Source organism: Sciurus vulgaris (assembly GCF_902686455.1).
Source record: "Sciurus vulgaris genome assembly, chromosome: 4".
In the NCBI taxonomy this organism is placed as follows: Eukaryota; Metazoa; Chordata; class Mammalia; order Rodentia; family Sciuridae; genus Sciurus; species Sciurus vulgaris.
In genome coordinates, this window is record NC_136464.1 from 83,815,822 (window position 1) to 83,837,143 (window position 21,322).

The 21,322-nt window shown below is 36.0% G+C and overlaps 1 protein-coding gene across 4 annotated transcripts in view; it reads right to left on the reverse strand.

Moving 5' to 3' along the window:
* The window catches only part of RNLS (renalase, FAD dependent amine oxidase), a 300,101-nt gene that overhangs the window by 37,134 nt on the left and 241,645 nt on the right, over window positions 1-21,322 (reverse strand). For all 4 annotated transcript variants that reach the window (XM_079138345.1, XM_079138347.1, XM_079138348.1 and 1 more), the window contains exon 6: window positions 103-278. In XM_079138345.1, coding sequence (XP_078994471.1) covers window positions 103-278 — 176 coding nt within the window. The remainder of the gene's footprint in view (window positions 1-102; window positions 279-21,322) is intronic.

Consider the following 21,322-nt stretch of genomic DNA (forward strand, 5'->3'; position numbering starts at 1 on the left):
GCTTATTCTTATATTAGAGGGTGGTGAAGGATGAAAAGTCAAGTCAGTCATGCTGAACTACTATGAAATGGTTGTGCTCACACAACTGGATTCTCTGATTACCTGTGAATGTCTCCATTTCAGGCATTTGGTAGCAACTGGCTGAGGCAAACCTGGCAAAATATTTTCCAGATGCTGGAAGATTAACTCCTGCACATCCTCAATGCTATGCTCCAAGTATGCAACTCCAAATGGGACAGTGGTGTGAATCACCAAGGAAGGTCCAATTTCTGATGACTCTGTAGTGTGAGAGGAACATAAAGATATACCTTAAAGTGGGTAATGCGGGAGCATCTTTAGCTGTTCAATCTAGAGTTAAGAAATGATCACAATACCAGATAACAAAAGAAGAAAAAACAAGAGTTCCATCTATGAAGCATAAATTAGGTTATTTTTGAAATTCAAAATCAAGCTTCTTGCCAGGCACAATGGCATACTCATGTAATCCCAGCAGCTTGGGATACTGAGACAGGAGGAGCACAAATTCAAAGCCAGCCTCAGCAAGGGTGAGGTGCTAAGAAACTCAATGAGACCCTGTCTCTAAATAAAATACAAAACAGGGCTGGGGATGTGGCTCAGTGGCCAAGTGCCCCTGTGTTCAATCCTCAGTACCAAAAAAAAAAAAAAATTCAAACTTCCCTGAAGATGACAACAAATTGAAGGTATGTTTTGGAGACCAAATTATTAGATCTTGCTGAAGAACTGGAAGGAATGGTAAGAAGAACCCTTAATGTATATTGCCTTGGGTATAATTTATTGGTATGTTCCATCTTCTCTCATCCACTAGATTGTAAACTCTTCAGGGCAAGTTATATTTTTCTTTTTTTTCTCCTCCTCCTCCCCCTCTTTTTCCCACCCCCCCCCCCCCTTTTTTTTTTTAGTGCTAGGGATTGAACCCAGGGGTACTCTACCACTATGCCACATTTCCAACCCTATTTTATTTGTTATTTTGAGACAGGCTTCTAGCTAAGTTTCTTAGGGCTTTGAACCTGCAATCCTTCTGTCTAATCCTCCTGAGTTGCTGGCATTATATGCATGTACCACTGCTCCCAGTCAGGGACTCTTTTTTATACATAGTGTACATTCTTAAATTCTGGGAACAAAGTATATAGTCAGTAAATACTTAACTCATTTTATGTTACATAGATTGCAAAATATTTTGCTGAAATTATACAAATGCTAGAACAAATATCCTTAGTGTCTTCAAAAAGAAAGCTTCTTTCTAAATACAAAATAGTCCTCATGATATCTTTATCTTTTAATAAGCAATAAAAATAAAAGTGTGCTCCATTTACAACGGGGAGCTACTTCCCATTTTCGTTTGAATTTGTTTTTGTTATACTTTTATAAGTAATGAGTGTCTGATTTATATCTTTTCCTCGTTAGTTAAATATAGGACAACTGAATAAAGTTTGAAGCCGAAAGCAACTTTGGACAAGTGAGGCATTAGGAAAAGCAATCTTGGAAAGAATGTTAATAAATTTGACTGTTATCATTTGTTTAAATCATACGGAAGAGAAAGCTAGGGGAAAACAAGACTAGATTAGATATGCATGAAATATAATATGAAAGTTGGTGCTCTCCCTACCAAAAGAAGAAAATATTAAAGTCTGTAAGGCACTGATGCTGTTGGCAAGATTGATTCTGAAAATTCTTTAATGTGGGATTCTAAAAGGTCATACCATTTGAGCTATGATGTTACAGTTTTACACAGGAAAAGAAGGGCTCGATGACATAAGCCATTTATTTGTCATATGCCCACTTACCCTCTTTACATGTCAGAAGATTTCATTTTCTTTTTGTAAAATGAGAATAAGTTCATACCTACCATGGAGGTCTATGGTGTGGATTGAATACATGAAATGCTCAGCACAGTTTTTGGCACAGAGTAGGGACTTTATAAGTGCTAGCTATGGAAATGCAAACAATAGACCTCAATATAGGGACAGTGTTCCTGAGGTGGTATGCAAGTTATTGGTCTGAGTTGTACTTCACTTCTCCGTTGCACTCGGCTCAGGGAACTCTGACTTATACATTTCACAGCAAAAGGGAAGAAAGTCCCAAGTCAAAAGGCATCAAGCCTTTTGAAGGGCAGCAAGTGCTTCTAAACAACTTCACATATACGAATCTGACGATATGAGTAAAGAATCTGTGCAGCAAATGCCATGGTGAGACAGACTGTCCACTATTTTCCCCTCAGTGTAACTGGAACAACTCAAAGAAGAAACAGGAGACATCTTTGAACATTCAGTGTTAACCAGTCAGTGCACTTTACTGGTGTCACGTAGAGGGAAGAACTCAGCTATGTGAAATCTCAAAATTTCAGGGAATACCACCACAGTGAGAAAGCCATTGCATACTGCCTCAGTGAATATTATTCATGGTATCAATTAATGAATTCAGGGAGGCCTGTTCACAGAATGTCATCCTTCTTCCATGGGTACCAAGTCTTCCCAGAGATAGAGAAATCGAGTTGGTCAATGCTCTGAAGCATGTGAATTAAGGTTCTGCTTGTTATCCATGGCAGGCTTCAAAGAGATATGAATGCCAGCAGTGTTCTGACAATCAAGAGGTTGCACTGACCCAGCCATTTGATCTAGGGGGAACTCATAAAGTCACTAAGACCAGTGATGGGGCAATGCCAAGTTTCTCCCATTTACATTAGCCATCTACTCCTTGGAGAGCAATAAAAAAATGAAATTTAAGACTCACAGTGAAATAGTTTTTGCATAACAATGAGAAAACAATCTGGTTTCTGGTTCTTGGAATTGGACACAAAAAATTTATTTTGAGATTATACATTAAAATTTAAATAGCTACAACCTAAAACAATCAGTATAAGGGAAAGTGTCCTCAACCCCCAAATTAAATGGTATTTTTAGAAGCTAAAGTCCAAAAATACAAAGAACCAACCAGAGTTTAAAAATGACCAAAGTTTGGAAATAGAAAATTATAAAAAGCCTCAAATATGTTAATGGGATTTAGAGCATAAATTTAGTAGAATCATCATTCCTTGGGCATTGGAAAGCCAATGACGCTATCTTTCTTTTTTGTTCAGTTTAGCAAGAAAAGCACTTTGCTTTCGGCATTTCAAATGCAAACCTCATAGTAAGCTGTCTAGAGACATCAATGTCCATAGAGTCAGAAGATAAGTATTTGAACCTCTGCCTCCTTAATAGCCCTGTGGTCTTGAACTACTTCATCTCAGTCTTTGCTTTCTTCCATCAATTAAAAGAGAATCATACTCCTAACCTTAAAAGGCTGTCATGAAGGGTAAATGGGTTAAGCCACATGAAAGCCTTTCTTCAAATATAAAGTGCTACATGAATGTAAGGCATTCCTACATAATATTCTTGTTTTGACTTCTAGGTTCTAACAAGGGTGACTTTTGAAAGGTGTAATGGAATTGAATCTCAAAGCATTTGATTATTACATCAACACCTCAGGAGTAAGAGCAGACTATTCCTGGGCATAGGCACACACAGAAGCTTTTTTTTTTAATTGTGGAAAAGCATAATATATAACATAAAATTTACCATTTTAACCTATTTTTAAGTGAATGGTTCTGTGGCATTAAGAATAGTCACACTGTTCTGCAACCACTGCCACCATCAATCTCCAGAACTTCATTTTCCCAAACTGAAACTCCATACTTATTAAACAGTGACTCTATTCTTCCCTTCTCCCAGTCCTGGCAACTGCCATTCTTTCTACCTCTATGAATTGGACTAATCTACATCCCTCATGTAAGTGGATCATACAATATTTGTCCTTTTGTGACTGGCTTCTTTCACTTAGCATGTTGCATTCAAGGTTTATCCATGTTGAAGATGTAATGGAATGCCATTGCTTTTTATTACCAAATGAAATTCGTAGTATACTTGTACCACATTTTGTTTATCATTCACCAGCTAATGGATACTTGAGTTGCTTCCTCCTTTCAACTCTTGCAAAAATGCTGCTATGAACATGACTGTACAAATTCAAGTTTCTGCCTTCACTTCTTCAGGGTATATACCAAGAAGTGGAACTGTTGAATTATATGGTAATTCTATCTTTAATTTTTTGAGGACTCACCATATTATTTCACAGTGGCTGTATCATTTTACATTCTTATTAGCAACATATAAGGGTTCCAATTTCTCTACGTCCTTGCCAACACTTGGTATTTTCTGCTTTAAAGAAAAATAGTAACCATCCTCACTGTGAAAAGGGCACAGCAGTTTTCAGTCTACAGTCTTGGGTGGAATTCATCAAAAGTTGATAACATCAGCAGCCCCAGAAATAGCTCCAGTATTATTATCTACTGTTAATAGTGCACTGAAGTAAAGAATGTTCTCACATTAATAACAACCAAAAGCTATACAAGTCACCAATTCTCCAAACAGAAACTATAATTTGTTTTGAAATGAACACTGCAGTTTCCTCAGATCCATGATTATATTAGTTTTAATACTAAATGGTAACAGACATAAATTTACTTAAAGACAAAAGATTGTGAAAATAGTAACATCCCGCTACATGCTTCTTAAAATAAAAGACATTTTTAAAGCAAATATTAACTCAGTTGTGTTGAGAAATTATGATCTTCCTGATGTTTGACGATTTGTCTAATGGCTTCATGTACAGTCTGGTCCTATAAGTGTTATGTGCTTGCTTGAATAGAATTGTCTAGATGTTGAATTGACATTTTATATAAGTCTGTCAGAATAATTTCATTAGTTATGTGATTTTCATCAACTAAATTCTTATAATTTTTGTCTGCTTGATCAATTCCTAGGAGAAATACCTCTTCTGATGATGGTAAATTTTCCAATTTCTCCTTTTGAGTTTGATAATTTTTGCTTTCTATTGAAGTTGCGTTACCAGTTTCCTGATACTTGATTAAACCATATGTTGTGACCATTTTACATCTAGAAGTGTTTTTAAAGTTTACTTTTGCTTTGTATTTGTCTGATTTTTTAAAAAATATTGGTTTTGTTTTTTGTTTTTTTACAAAATATTTATTTCTATGTGGCACTGAGAATAGAACCCAGTGCCTCACATGTGGAAGGCAAGCACTCTACCACTGAGCTGCAACCCCAGCCCTCATTTTTTAAAATTTAAAAAATTGCCTTTTATTTATTTTGATTATAACATGTTAAACCTTATTCCATTCTTCACTCCCCAACTAGTTTATAGGGAATGTTCATACACTTCAGCATCCATATTGAGTTTAAAGTCAAAAGTTATTATCTTCATCCTTTTCCTAAATAATATTAGAACTTTAGATTACTTTTATGTGTTTTCATTGTCCAGGAATATTTTATTTCTTTGGTTTTGTCTTATACAGTCATTGTAGGCTTATATTTACCCACAACTTCCTTCTTGGATCTCAGATCCTTCTGCTAGGGTTTTCTTTTCCTTGAAGTATCTTCTTTTGAAATTCCTTCATGAGGTTCTACATTGTTCTATTCTGCAGCCATCACCACCATCAATCTCTCTGTTTTTGTTTTCCTGCAAGTCTTCATTTCACCCTCATTTGTGAAACATAGTTTTTCTTGGTACGTAACAATAGATTAAAAACATCTTCTACAGGACTGTAAAGCTGCGATTCCAACAAGTTAGCTTTTATCAAGGTTGTTGAGAAGTCAGTCCTTAATTTGACTACAGGTGTTCTGCAAGTAACTTTTCTTTTATATTGGGTTGCTTTTATGATTTCCTTTTTGACTTTGGTGTTCTGTAGTTTTACTCAACATCTTGAAGTTTGAATTTCTTTTTGTTTACCTTTTTTTTTTTTTTTTTGACCTCCTTGAGTTTCCAGAATCTGAAGACTCAATTTTGTCATTGTTTTTGGAAACTATTGTGGTTTAGGTTCTCCTGATATTTCCTTTTCCCCACTTCCTGTATTCTCTTTTCATGGAAATCTAACTAGAGATGTTAGATATCTTGCTCTTGTCATTCTATATCTTGATTTCTTTCTAATATTTTGTATCTCCATTCTAAATTCTTACGAGATATCTCCTGTATCCTTCAGTCTGTCATTCTTCCCCCATTGGTTTTTATTCTGATATTTAATCTGTCCTTTGAATTTCAAATTAAGTTATTTTGTTTTCATTTGCAGAAGTTCTCTTTGGCTCCTTTTTAAGTGTGCATGATCCATTTTGGCAATCTCACCCTAGCCATACTGTCAGCACTCTCCTTTATTTCTTTAAGCATATTTAATTTAGTTACTTTATATTGCATACCTGGTTATTCCAAAATTTGCAGGCCTGTAAGGTTGATAAGGTTGAATATGGTTTTTGTTATTGTTGTTTTGGATGACTGCTGCTCATGACCAGCTGTTCCCTTGTATGTTCTGGGAGATATCTATATATTTATATCTATATCTAAATATATGTGTTATATATGTGTGTGTATTTGTATACAAACAGACACATTTGTATTTTTTTCTGTTGTGAGCTCAAGTTCCTAGGAATTTTATCTGAGATGTTCTTTGAGGCCTGAGTTTAAAGTATTCTTTGGAGCTTTGCTTTTATTTCTGCCAGATGCCTTTGGGCAATATTGCCCATAACCACTTTAACTAGATTTACACAGTATGCTGGCAGAATGAATTCTAGCACCAAATCTGCCTACGGGTAGATTTGTGGTTTAGCATCTTAGCAGAGACACTTTCTTTTATTCTTTTTGCTTGTTTTTTTCCACTCCACTTAAAGACAGCAAACATCTCCATTGTCTTCCTCTGCCAGACAGAATATACAAGATACAGAGAGGCTCTTTAAAGTTATAAAGGTGTACAATCCATGCTATAAGCTTTGAAATCTTAAAAGAATGAATATAATTTTCTTGAAAACAAAATTTATCAAAACTGACTCAAACGAAAAGATAATAAGTATAAACAAACAAAAAATAAAGGAAATTAAGAACACTAATTGAAAATGAAACATTGAAACATTAATTAAAACATAACAAAAAAACTTCAGGACCTGGTTGTTTTACTTGTGATTTTTTTTTCAAATTGCCAAGTCAATATAATGTATAAACACACATATAAATACAGATCATCCTCCTATTGCTTATGAAGAGAAAAACCCATGAGTTCACAAACCATATTTATTTAAAAGATTCATCAATAACTGTTACTGGCAGCAGAGTCCAAGGACCCTTCCTGGATCATGAGATGGTGGGATATATCTGCCTGCTTGCCTGAGAAATGGATGAATGACAGAAAAAGGAAAAATGAACTTCATGCAGTTTGATCAAACTGGGGAGAAGCAACTATCTTCCTTGAAATAAGCCTTCTTTCCTTTGAATAAACCTATTTTCCTACCAATTTGACTCCAAAGTATTTGTGGAGTATGACAAGCAGTAAAGCCTAGCCTCTCATCTCCATGCTGTGACAACCATACAGATGTCCTAACAATTTATCTACCATAATATATCATATTAATAGGTAAAATCAAGTAAAACATAATGATCTCAATATACATTTAAAAGGCATCCATTAACATTTGCTATTGATTCATGAGAAAAAAAAGAGAAAATGTGAAAAAAGATGACTTTCTTAAAATGAGATGACATATTTCTTTAGCTGAGGGTTTTTATGGTATTTTACAAAGAAATAATATGAATTTTTACAGTAAAAGGAGAAACAAACTGAAATTGTATTACCAATAATATTTACAATTGCTTTGGTTGGTATAATAAGATAAAAATAGAAAGAGATTTATAATTATAAGGAATTATAAGGAAGAAGAAAGATTTGATTGGTAATAATAGTAAGTTACAAAAATATTGATCGAACTAAAAATTTTGATATTGAATTGGTTTCTCTATCAGTGGTAACTAGTAAGAAAAAAATAATTCTTAATTAATTTTACAAGATTTTTTGGAATTTGACAAATGAGTCTAAAGGAAAAATACAACAATGAGAATATTTAATATTTTTGGAAAAAAATCAGTGAGTGAAGTCTTGCTTTGTCATATGTTTAAATACATTATACACCTATAGCAATTAAAATAGCCTGGTACTGTCTGATAACAATAGTTAGTGAATCAGAATAGTTATTGCGAAAAAAATCCTACATGATAATAAGTATTACTATAGGATAACAGCAATGGAGAAAGAATGTATTTTAATATTGCCTAGAGAACTGGATATACAGAAAAAAATAACTTAGATATTCTTTTTCTATTTCTGAGCCAAATTTATCACCATTTGATTTTCTACTTCTGTAATTGTATGAGGGATGCACTTTCTGAGGTCACACAGCATTCTGGACCCCAGATTTATTCTTATAACTTCACACTAAAAGCTCAAACTCACTAGGACACCCTCAGATCTTTCCCACCTAATAAATTCTATTTTTGTCAGCATCTATCAAGGAACGGTGGTTGGATTCTCCAAGGCCAGCTCTAAATCCTATCTCTGACAGGGAAGAAGAGAATCAAACTTAAGAAATGGCAGACATTATAGTTGCAGAGCAACAGCAAAAGATGGGTGAAAATGTTTCTTCAACATGAAAATCAGAGGAGCATGTATGTGGGTGTCCCATGTCATGTGTGGTGCCATAAGACATATGACAGGCATCTTGAGAGTTTATATTTTAGTGGTGAAGGCAAGATGCACACAAAATTACAGAAGCATTATCCACTAAATGGTGTAGCACTGGTGATGTGTGCAAATGAAGTTCAGAAAACAGATTCATGTGAGCAGAAAGGGTCAAGAAACTGAGAACCACACGGTTTGTGGCAGTGGAGGTTGGAGGTAAATTTCCCTCTCCCCACTGCATGTGGAACCAGCTCAACTAGCCTTGTCTTCTAGCCACCAGAGCTCTTGTTAACTCTTTGGCACTTTTGTATGGCTCAGGGGCAACTGTAATGGAGAATAAGTCAATCACATCGGTGAAACCAACTAAAATCTAATTCTTGATGATGAGAGAATAGCAAGGGAAAGGGAAGGGAGAAGGGAGACTAAGAAAAATAATATACTCCTGATGTCTCTCTTTCTCTCTCCCCCTCCTCACTTTTCTGGCAGAGCCAAGCCAAATAAGCATATAGCACTCTGCCTTTGGCATTCCACCTCCTTGGCAGTGTGTCTGTTGTTCTTTGTGTCTACTGCTGGCTCAGAATCAGGAACTAGTCCACATTATTCAGAGGGACCACCTTCAGGGTTTATTTGCTTTTTAAACAACCCTAGTTCTTATATATGTTACAGAAGCCAAAATTCAGCTATAAGAGTCCTATACATGTCCTGGGCAACTTCATTACCTTCAACTTTACTTTCTGCATGGACTTTTGAAGTAAGTACTTATATTGATTCAACACAATTTTATAGTTTTAAATGGATAGTATAGTTCTAGAAGTGCATACTTCTGAAATGTCAGCATTGGACCAAGCATGGAGAAAAGATGGTTCTACGATCCTCCCTTTAGTTATTTCAGTTTTGAGAAGAAATACTTGTTTAATTTTTTTCCATATTGCTTCCTGAAAGTATAGGACTATATTAATTGATAATAGCAGTTAGTTTAGATGTCCAGTTAAAACTGTTAAAGAGGTATAAATGAATAGCATCATTTGAGAGACAAAGGTGAAAGAAGTGACAGAAGAAGGTAATAGGCCTGAGAAAGATTTGGAAAGATAAATGAGTGGAGAAATTGTATTTTGTAAGCAATTAGACACCAAAACTACCAGACAAGCCCCTACTTCCTTTCTTAAAGGTTAAATATCTATTAAAAAAAAAACAGGCATGATAGAAAACTGAATTCAAGTTTAAAAGTGTCCTTTTTCCTTTTTTTTTTTTTTTTTTTTTTTTTCTGCAGAAGGTACCTAAATCCTATTAGGAAACTATGATGTACTGCCCAAGATGTACGGAAAATTCTGGATTGCTATTTTTGCATCCTAAGAAAAAAGAGATGCCTCCTTTAGCATGCATGGTTCAAGTCCTTTCCTCCATCCTGTCCAGCTTTTGAGGGACATCAGCTGGGCTTTGAATCTTGAGTTAGAGATTCTGCCTACTCCTGGTCGAGTGATTTTAGACCAAGACAGTGTCTCCCAGGGGATGTTTCCTGATGCATTAATAGTAACTAGGTAAAACAATAGCAACAAAATTATTTGGACAAATATATTTCTTTCCCTCCCTCCCTCCTTCCTTCCCTCTCTCCCTTCTTTGAAGGAGAAAGTGAGTCCTTGTCCTACATGGCATCTGTTGGTGCCTTGACGTTTGACTTACCAGCCTCTAGAACTGTGAGCAATAAATTTTTTGTTTATAAATTACCCAGTCTGAGGTGTTTTGTTAGAGTAGCCCAAACAGATTAAGTTTATACTGAGATTACTGTAGGGTATGTTCCTAGAAATAAAATTGCCAAGTCAAAGAGTAAGTACATTTCAAGCTATTTTAGATACAGCTAGAGGACCCTCAAAATTACATATTCCCCAGTAGTATACAAAAAGTATTGTTTCTCCATACTTTTACCAATTCTGGTAATTTTTGCTAATCTGTTGGGTTAAACGTATCTTATTTTTAGTTTCCAGTTAGTTACTTATGAGTGTGGCATTTTCATATATAAAACTAATTTGTATACTCTTTCCCAGATATCTGCCTTTTTCTTGTCTTTCTGGTGACAATAGTGCCAACCTGAGAATTATTGTGCATATTAAATCCATGTAAAATGAGAAATTCAGGTTTGGCACACAGAAAAAGCTCATCAAGTACTGTTTAGAAAACCTATCTATCAAGTATGACTCACTTCATTTCAGAGGATTAGAGTTACTGAGGTTTTATTGTACCTCCCTTCATTGATGGGAAATCTAAATCTCAGAAAATGAGGTATATCTGAGGAAGGTGCTCCCTAGACTCACGTTTATCACATTGTATAAAATTTATTTTGTCATATTGTATAAGATTGTCTATTTATCCATCTTCTCTCCAGATTGAGAGGTACCTGAATTTATGAATCATGTCTTGTTTTACATTTCTTTCTTTCTTTTTTCTTGAAATAACGATATTGAGTTGAAGGCATTTTAGCCATGGGGAATTAGTACAATCTGAATCTACCCACTGCTCAATCAAGTCTAAGGTTGATGATATCCAATCTCTTTCTACAAAATCTGTGATTTTTCTCTTTAGTTTCAAGTTCATTAAGCCCACATCTCTTGTCCTGGAAGGAAGGAATTGTAATCTTGTTAACACAACTGAGTGTATTTAGTTAATTAACAAATTAATTAATCTAAGATACTACCTTGGTAAAATTTGCAATGGGTAAGCAAAGTCTTCACAAACTTCTTTAAACTCTAAAACTGATTTTAAAGAGTGGAAATATAAAACTATATCTTTTAAACATTTCTCTATCACATTTAGCAGTGACTATTATTTACAGCATTGGAACACAAACTTCCTTAATGAAGAATACGGTGGAAATCTGGCACATGCACCCTTTTGACTTGAGCTTTCTTTTCTTATACATTTCAGATATTCTGCCTGAGCTGTTTCTAAATGTGGGACCCAAATTATATATTCCTTACTTAAGGGTGGTAGAGACCTACCTACCCCATTAGATATGCTACTTCATCAGGCAAAAATACACTTATTAAAAATAGCAAGCAGGAGGAATAGAGTGGTAATGCAAGTTGAGTTTGTTCAAAACAACTTCATCTTGAACTTGGAAGAAATGGATCACTGGGAGTGATCCATTACTATGAACCCTCACTGTGGGTTGATTCCTAGCAATAAAAAGAAAGTGACTATAAAATATCAGTTCCCTGTAAAGCAAGAATGATTGTAATCAGTGCTTTTTTTTTTTCCCCCTTTTACTATTAAGTTTTAGAAATGCTGTTTTCTATTTCTAACCCCTACTTTGGGGGCCTGGCAAATAGTAAGCAAGCAACATTTATTGAATACTTGGATGAAAAGATGAGTGAATGAGGTAGCAGTTCTGTTTTCAGCACTAAGAAATATAGACAGATGAAGTCTTCCCCCATCTACTGAATAAACAGGATAGATCAGCAGCACTGGGCAAAGCAAAGGCACATTAGAATCTGACAGCACACAGATCACAGCTGAACAATTACAGCTCAGGTTCCACATGTGTCCTTAAGAAACATTTCTGCCACTGAATTGGAAAGATTAGCTTTCAAAAAACTAACACACCTAATAGTTTCTTCTTTTTTTTTTTAAACTAATACACATGTATATTTGTAATCCTTGTTATTTGAAGCTACATATGTTTGCAAATCTTATGTTTAACAAGACACACAGACATCTTCTAAACAACTCCATGTAAGACAACCATTCTGATAGGCATTCAGTTAAATGTAAACAAGTGTGAAAGCCCCACATGATGAAATGAAAAATAAAAATAAAATGAGAACTCCTCTAGAGTTCATACTTCCAACTTCAGAAGATGTTTTCCTATAAGTCTAGTATAAGTAGATGTATACAAATTTAGGAACTAATCTTCCAGTAAATAATGGAAAATTGTGTGTTCTGCTTTTTCCAGTCAGCTGAGAGTAGGTGATGACATCAGACACTAATCCAAACTATCTGAATAATGCATAGTTTTATTTCCATAATATCTATGAGTGCTGGACAGAAGTTGTGGCCAGGGATCAGGAGGGTAGCAGTAGGGGCTATCTGGCCAGAGAGGATAATTTCCTACTGATTTTAGTGTCATCCACAAATATTGAGAATGGAATACATGTACAATGCAGGTAATCATCCCCATTTTCTCAGTAGATAAGACTTCATAATAGACCAGGTGATAAATGGAAATGGCCCACTTACTAGGGGTGAGGGATGATAGGCATGACCGGAAGCAGGAGGGGGCAAGGAGCTCTCCTAATTTTAAGGAGAAAAAAACACCACACATTGCCCACACATAATCATTTTAACATATTGTCCCCTCAAAATTTGGTTTTGAGTTTCATAAGAAGGTTCAAAACAGTTCCTGAATGGTGAAGTTCTTCTGTCTGGATACCTACTTTAGAGATACAAGAAATCTAGTAGGGATCTTAGAGAGATGGCATGGCAGTGTAGTTAAATAACGGCCTCCTCACTAGTTAGAAGGATTATGTGGAGGATGTCTACATGGCCAGTATCATGTGCTCCATATCCATTGACTCTTCTGTGACAATAGTATACCAATTTGGGGACAGGGGGCAGTCACCCTTCTTCTACTCTCAGCCTTGCTAAAAGTGGCCTGGGTTAAACTGATCAGTTAATCCATTCCTCCTGACCACAGTAATTGTTTCAGCAATGTGCACATAACTCGAGTCAGGCCAATAAAGTCACTGATATTCAACCCCAGGGTTAGTGTTCAGTTTTTGCAGAAGTAGACTCTTTTTTGTCAGGACCTGAGCTGCAGTGCTTTATACTACCTGGTGTCACCATGAATGAATGCAGTCAGCAGAAGGCACAGTCAAAAAATGTACAGAAGTTAAATTTTCTTGTTGTCCATTAAATCTCCCCAGACTTACCCATAACTTTACTCCTGGAATTTTAGGAACAGTACCAATAAATTCTTGTTTTTTCCATTTAGCCATTTGAGTGGGATTTTATGTTGCTTGCCACCTAAACTACCCTAAATGTGAAGACTCTAAAACTATGTTAGCATATGTGTGACTGATTGTTCCTATAAATATGTTTCCTTTCTTTTTCCTTCCCCTCTTCCCATTTGCCCTCTTACTTTATATTTCTGGCATATAACAGAAGATTAGAAAATTAGATTTGATCATTTTCTTTAGAAAGCATGATCAAATAATTATGAGAAAAAACTGTTACCATCATTGCCTTCATATGTGAAGTAAAGGGGTTAGACAAGCCTATTCTCTTAAGATCCTTTTCAGTTCTAACTTTCTAGGATTGTAAAAAGGAGGTCCAGTTGTCAAAGATGATTTGGGCAGGAAAATCCATCCTCTCCTAACCACTCCATGCTGACTAGTATAGATGCTCCTTTGTCTTCAGAGGTGAGATTAAAACTAAGGGTTCCTGGAGATAATAGGATGGAAACACTTCCTTTCATTTGAGTTTCCTCAATCTTTGAGCTTGCCCTGGATTTTAGACAATAATAACCCCACTTTTCAGGTTAAATACAGTAAGTTATTTTATAGTATGGTGAGTAAAGATACTACGCCTTGGTCTAATTTTAGCTTGGTTACTACCCAGAATAGTTCTTGACCTACCATAGATACTCCATTCATGTACTGAAATGGATAAATGACTCACAAATGTCATAGCTCTGTGGAAAGGTGTGTGTAACCAACAATAGCTAAATTAGTATACCTAGGATTTGAAACTGTTTACCTTTTAAAGATATGTTAAGATATATTCAAGTTTACGACTAAAATAACATCGTTCTTGCTCACATGTATTAAGATATAAGTGGTCTCAAGGGTAAGAGGATGCAGGGCCTCTTGGAATTCCTAATAATTTGAGTCTTCGTGAACTGTTCCATGAATACCTATAGTGTCATTGATAGAAGAACTAAAAGAAGAATGGTCTTTCCATTTCCAGGATTCTCCATGGTAGGTCTGGGATGAGAGTAGGGTAGGAGGGCAATGGTAGAGGTATGTGCTGAGAATTTGATGAACCTTAATTTGGGAAATAGGTAAGGGGGACAAATGAAGTTTGAAATAACACATTTGGTGCTATAACATCTTTTTTAGGGAATGAATTTTAAAAGCCACTGTTGCTTTCATGAGAAAAATGATTGAAAATACAGGTTGGGGAGGAAGAAAGAAGAATCAAGCAGCCAGGTATCAATATCTCAGTGTGCTATAGGGTAGGTGGTAGGGTGAGAAATAATAGTCCCCAAGGAGTTTCTGAGGATCTCCAGGACAGAGATTTTCACTTCTGCCAAAAAAATCATGTACTGGAGACAAACAAAGCTCAGGCTGATGTGTCCTGGTTTTAATTTCTCTAAGCTTTACTTTTCTCATCTAAAAATGAGGATAATAGTTACCTCAAAAGGTAGTTGTAAGCACACAAAGCCCTCAGCACAGTGCCTGGTTCATAGTGACCAGCTTAACAAGATTATGGGTATGGAGTTTTAAAGGTTGAGCAACATTGTTCTAGTTTTTAATTTCATTTCTTTTTACTTTTCAAATCCTAACATAAGCTGTCCTAAATTCAGCCTAAAGACATTTCTTTTTGGTTCTGATATAGAAATAAGTTCTAATAGAGGATAAACATATTGTCTTGTTTGCAATTTGAGAAATGATTAGCATACACTCATGTTGGAGTATATCCCCCACTACCATTGCCTCTGTTTGAATGGGCAGGAAGTAGATCAGGCTTTGGGAGCCAGATTCTTGCCAGGGGAAGACTTTCGGGCCAGTAACAAATGCAAGGGGGAGAAATCTCAGGATATTGATTTCAAATTAAAGTATTGTTTCTAGCCTTTTTGATGGAGCAGATACAGTCTTAGAGTTTATAACTTTCCCGTTAAAAAGAGTTATATTTATGTAACTCAAAGATAGCTATAGACCTAACTAGGATTACTGACCAGGTAAAAAGACAATCTTTCATTAAGATACCAATGCCTTCAATCTGCAAATATTCCATTGCACAGGATTAAAAATATGTATCCTCAAAAAATTTGCAGAACTAAAGTAACAGCAGGGAAAATAGAACATCAGATTTATCATTGTTGAGATTATGCTTATAAGGATTCTAACTATTTTTTTAATCATTTTGTAGGGATAGGCTTTTTTTTATTAAAAATCATAAAGTTACATAGGGCAGTGTTGTTTGATTCATTCTGTTATTTTTTTCCCTTTCTCCCCCACTCCTCCCACCCCTCTTTTCCCTCTATACAGTCCTTCCTTCCTCCATTCTTACCACTCTCCTTATCCCTAACCCTACACATAACCCTAACCCTAACGCTAACCCCTCCTGCCCCCCATTATATGTCCTCATCTGCTTATCAGCGAGATCATTCGTCCTTTAGTTTTTTGAGATTAGCTTATCTCACGTAGCATGATATTCTCCAATTTCATCCATTTGCCTGCAAATGCCATAATTTTATCATTCTTCATGGCAGAGTAATATTACATTGTATATATATGCCAGAGTTTCTTTATCCATTGATCAACTGAAGGGCATCTAGGTTGGTTCCACAATCTGGCTATGGTTAATTGAGCAGCTATGAACATTGATGTGGCTGTATCTCTGTAGTATGCTGATTTTAAGTCCTTTGGGAATAGGCCAAGGAGTGGGATAGCTGGGTCAAATGGTGGTTCCATTCCAAGCTTTCTGAGGAATCTCCATACTGCTTTCCAGAGTGGCTGCACTAATTTGCCACCCCACCAGCAATGTATGAGTGTACCTTTTTCCCCACATCCTCGCCAACACCTATTGCTACTTGTGTTCTTGATAATCACCATTCTAATTGGGGTGAGATGAAATCGTAGGGTAGTTTTGATTTGCATTTCTCTTATTACTAGAGATGGTGAACATTTTTTCATATATCTGTTGATTGCTTGTACATCTTCTTCTGTGAAGTGTCTGTTCATTTCCTTAGCCCATTTGTTGATTGGATTATTTGTATTCTTGGTGTAGAGTTTCTTGAGTTCTTTATAGATTCTGGAAATTAGTGCTCTATCTGAAGTATGAGTGGCAAAGATATTCTCCCACTCTGTAGGCTTTCTCTTCACATTACTGATAGTTTCCTTTGCTGAGAGAAAGCTTTTTAGTTTGAATCTATCCCAGTAGTTGATTCTTGCTTTTATTTCTTGGGCTATGGGAGTCCTATTAAGGAAGTCTGATCCGAAGCCAACAAGTTGAAGGTTTGGACCTTCTTTTTCTTCTATAAGATGCAGGGTCTCTGGTCTGATTCCAGGTCCTTGATCCATTTTGAGTTGAGTTTTGTGCAGGGTGAGAGATAGGGGTTTAATTTCATTCTGTTGCATATGGTTTTCCAGTTTTCCCAGCACCATTTGTTGAAGAGGCTATCTTTTCTCCATTGCATATTTTTGGCACCTTTGTCTAGTATGAGAAAATTGTATTTATTTGGGTTTGTGTCCATGTCCTCTATTCTGTACCATTGATCTACCTGTCTATTTTGGTACCAATACCATGCCGTTTTTGTTACTATTGCTTTGTAATAGAGTTGAAGATCTGGTATTGCGATATCCCCTGCTTCCCTCTTTCTACTGAGGATTGCTTTAGCTCTTCTGGGTTTCTTATTCTTCCAGATGAATTACATAATTGCTTGCTCTATTTCTGTAAGGTATACCATTGGGATTTTAATTGGAATTGCATTGAATCTGTATAGCACTTTTGGTAGTATGGCCATTTTGACAATATTAATTCTTCCTATCCAAGAACATGGGAGATCTTTCCATCTTCTAAGGTTTTCTTTAATTTCTTTCTTTAGTGTTCTGTAGTTCTCATTGTAGAGGTCTTTCACCTCTTTTTTGAGATTGATTCTCAAATGTTTTATTTTTTTTGATGCTATTGTTAATGGGGTAGTTTTCCTCATTTCTCTTTCTGAAGATTCATCACTTATGTATAAAAATGCGTTGGATTTATGAGCAATGATCTTGTAACCTGCTACTTTACTGAATTCACTTATGAGTTCTAAGAGTTTTCTGGTGGAATTTCCTGGTTCCTCTAAATATATAATCATGTCATCAGCGAACAGGGATAGTTTGAGTTCTTCTTTTCCTATTCGTATCCCTTTAATTTCTTTGGTTTGTCTAATTGCTCTGGCTAGAGTCTCAAGAACGATGTTGAATAGAAGTGGTGAAAGAGGGCATCCCTGCCTTGTTCCAGTTGTTAGGGGGAATGCTTTCCGTTTTACACCATTTAGAATGATATTGGCCATGGGCTTAGCATAGATGGCCTTTACAATGTTAAGGAATGTTCCCACTACCCCAATTTTTTCTAGTGTTTTGAGCATGAAGGGATGCTGTATTTTATAGAAATCTTTTTCTGCATCTATTGAAATAATCATGTGATTCTTAACTTTTAGTCTGTTGATATGGTGAATGACATTTATTGATTTCCGGATGTTGAACCAACCTTGCATCCGTGGGATAAAACCCACTTGATCATGGTGCACTATCTTTTTAATATATTTTTGGATGTGATTTGCTAAAATTTTGTTGAAAATTTTTGCGTCGATGTTCATTAAGGATATTGGTCTGAAATTTTCTTTCCTCGATGTGTCTCTGTCTGGTTTAGGTATCAGGGTGATATTGGCTTCATAGAATGAGTTTGGGAGGGTTCCCTCCTCTTCTATTTCATAGAATACTTTGAGAAGTATTGGAATGAGCTCTTCTTTAAAGCTTTTGTAGAACTCGGCTGAGAACCCATCTGGTCCCAGACTTTTCTTTGTTGGTAGGCTTTTGATGACCTCTTCTATCTCATTGCTTGAAATTGATTTATTTAAGTTGTGTATGTCCTCCTCGTTCAGATTAGGTAATTCATATATCTCTAGAAACTTGTTGATGTCTTCAAAGTTTTCTGTTTTGTTGGAGTATAGATTTTTCAAAATAGCTTCTAATTATGTTTTGTATTTCAATCATGTCTGTCGTGATATTTCCTTGTTCATTCCGAATTTTAGTAATTTGAGTTTTCTCCCTCTTTCTCTTTGTTAGTGTGGCCAAGGATTTATCAATTTTGTTTATTTTTTCAAAGAACCAACTATTTATTTTGTTAATTTTTCCGATTGTTTCTTTTGTTTCAATTTCGTTGATTTCGGCTCTGATTTTAACTATTTTCTGTCTTCTGCTACTTTTGGTGTTGGTCTGCTCTTCTTTTTCTAAGGGCTTTGAGCTGTAGTGTTAAGTCGTTTATTTGTTGATTTCTACTTCTTTTGTTGAGTGCGCCCCATGAAATAAATCTACCTCTAAGTACTGCTTTCATAGTGTCCCAGAGATTTTGATATGATGTGTCTTTGTTCTCATTTACTTCTAAGAATTTTTTTATTTCCCTCCTGATGTCTTCTGTTATCCATTCATCATATAATAGTGTATTATTTAATCTCCAAGTATTGGAGAAGTTTCTGTTTTTATTCTGTCATTTATTTCTAATTTCAATCCATTATGATCTGATAGAGTACAAGGTAGTATCTCTATCTTCTTGAATTTGCTAACAGTAGCTTTGTGGCATAAAATATGGTCTATTTTAGAGAAGGATCCATGTGCTGCTGAGAAGAAAGTGTATTCGTTCTTTGTTGGTGGTATATTCTATATAAGTCGGTTAAGTCTAAATTGTTGATTGTGTTATTGAGATCTATGGTTTCTTTATTCAATTTTTGTTTGGATGATCTATACAGTGGTGAGAAAGTTGTGTTAAAATCGCCTAGTATTATTGTGTTGTGATTTCTGGAATTGACAAGGATTTGTTTGACATACATGGATGAGCCAATGTTGGGGGCATAGATATTTATGATTGTTATGTCTTCCTGATTTATGCTTCCCTTAAGCAGTATGTAATGTCTTTCTTTATCCCTTCTGACTAGTTTTGGCTTGAAGTCCACATTATCTGCAATGAGGATGGATACTCCAGCTTTTTTGCTGTGTCCGGGTGCATGGTATGTTTTTTCCCATCCTTTCACCTTTAGTCCATGGGTATCTCTTTCTATGAGATGAGTCTCTTGCAGGCAGCATATTGTTGGATTTTTCTTTCTAATCCAATCTGCCAGTCTGTGTCTTTTGATTGATGAGTTCAGGCCATTACCATTCAGGGTTATTATTGTAATATGATTTGTATTCCCAGTCATTTGACTCATTTTTGTTTTTTTGACATGATTTGGTTTCTCCTTTATTTGGCTACTCCTTTAGGCTAGTTCCTTCCATTGCTGATTTACATCGTTGTTTTTCATCTCTTCCTCATGGAATATTTTGCTGAGAATGTTCTGTAATGCTGGCTTTCTTTTTGTAAATTCCTTTATCTTTTGTTTATCACAGAAGGATCTTATTTCGTAGTCAAATCTGAAAGTAAGTTTTGCTGGGTATAAGATTCTTAGTTGGCATCCATTTTCTTTCAGGGCTTGGTAAATGTTGTTCCAGGCCCTTCTAGCTTTTAGGGTCTGGATTGAAAAATCTGCTGATATTCGTATTGGTTTCCCCCTGAATGTAATTTGATTCTTTTCTCTTGCAGTCTTTAAAATTCTGTTTATTTTGTATGTTAGGTATTTTCATAATAATGTGCCTTGGTGTGGGTCTGTTGTAATTTTGTATATTTGGAGTCCTATAAGCCTCTTGTACTTGGTTTTCCATTTCATTCTTCAGATTTGGGAAATTTTTTGATATTATTTCATTGAATAGATTGTTCATTCCTTTGGTTTGTTTCTCTAAGTCTTCCTCAATCCCGATAATTCTTAAATTTGGCCTTTTCATGATATCCCATAATTCTTGTAGATTCTGTTCATGATTTCTTACCATCTTTTCTGTTTGGTCAACTTTGTTTTCAAGATTAAATATTTTGTCTTCAATATCTGAGGTTCTGTCTTCCAGGTTTTCCATCCTATTGGTTATGCTTTCTATGGAGTTTTTAACTTGGTTTATTGTTTCCTTCATTTCAAGGATTTCTGTTTGGTTTTTTTCTGTATCTCTAACTCTTTATTGAAATGATCTCTTGCTTCCTGTATTTGCTCTTTTAACTGTTGATTGGTGCGATCATTTAATGCCTGCATTTGCTCTTTCATCTGCTCCTTGAATGCCTGCATTTGCTCTTTCATCTCCTCCTTTGCTTCCCTGATTGTTTTAATTATGTACATTCTGAACTCCCTTTCTGACATATCTTCTGCTGTGATGTCATTGAGTATTATTGATATAGTATTTAGGTTTGTTTGGGACATTTTCTTCCCTTGTTTTCTCATATTGGTCAGATGTCAGTGGGACTCAATGATATTGCAGATTTCCTCTATTTGCTTATAGTGTCCCTGTAGATTTCCAGTGTATCATCTCCCAGCCTTCAGTAGCCTGAAGTCTTGGAGTAACTTGATAATGCATTGCTTCCGAAGAAAGCTGTCCCTAGCCTGCTAGTGCTTCCAGGTCTTGGTGCTGGCTCTGTGTGGAAAGGCTCTCACTGGGGGGCCTGCTCCAAGAAGCTGGCTGTGTGGGAGCAGCCCACCGCTGGAGTGCCCAGGGCCGCCTGGAGAAGACTCTAGCTGCGCTGCCCTACTCTAAAAAGTCGCCCGAATCCGGGCCTGATGCCCGGGCCGAGCTTCACCGGGTGAGGGAGACTCACCCCGTGGTTCTGTTTTAGTCCGAGTTTCTCAGTGCCTCCCCTTCTTGAATCCTGGGTTCTGGAGCGACTGGAGTTGCAGTCACCCTCTAGTCCGCCATCTTGGATCAC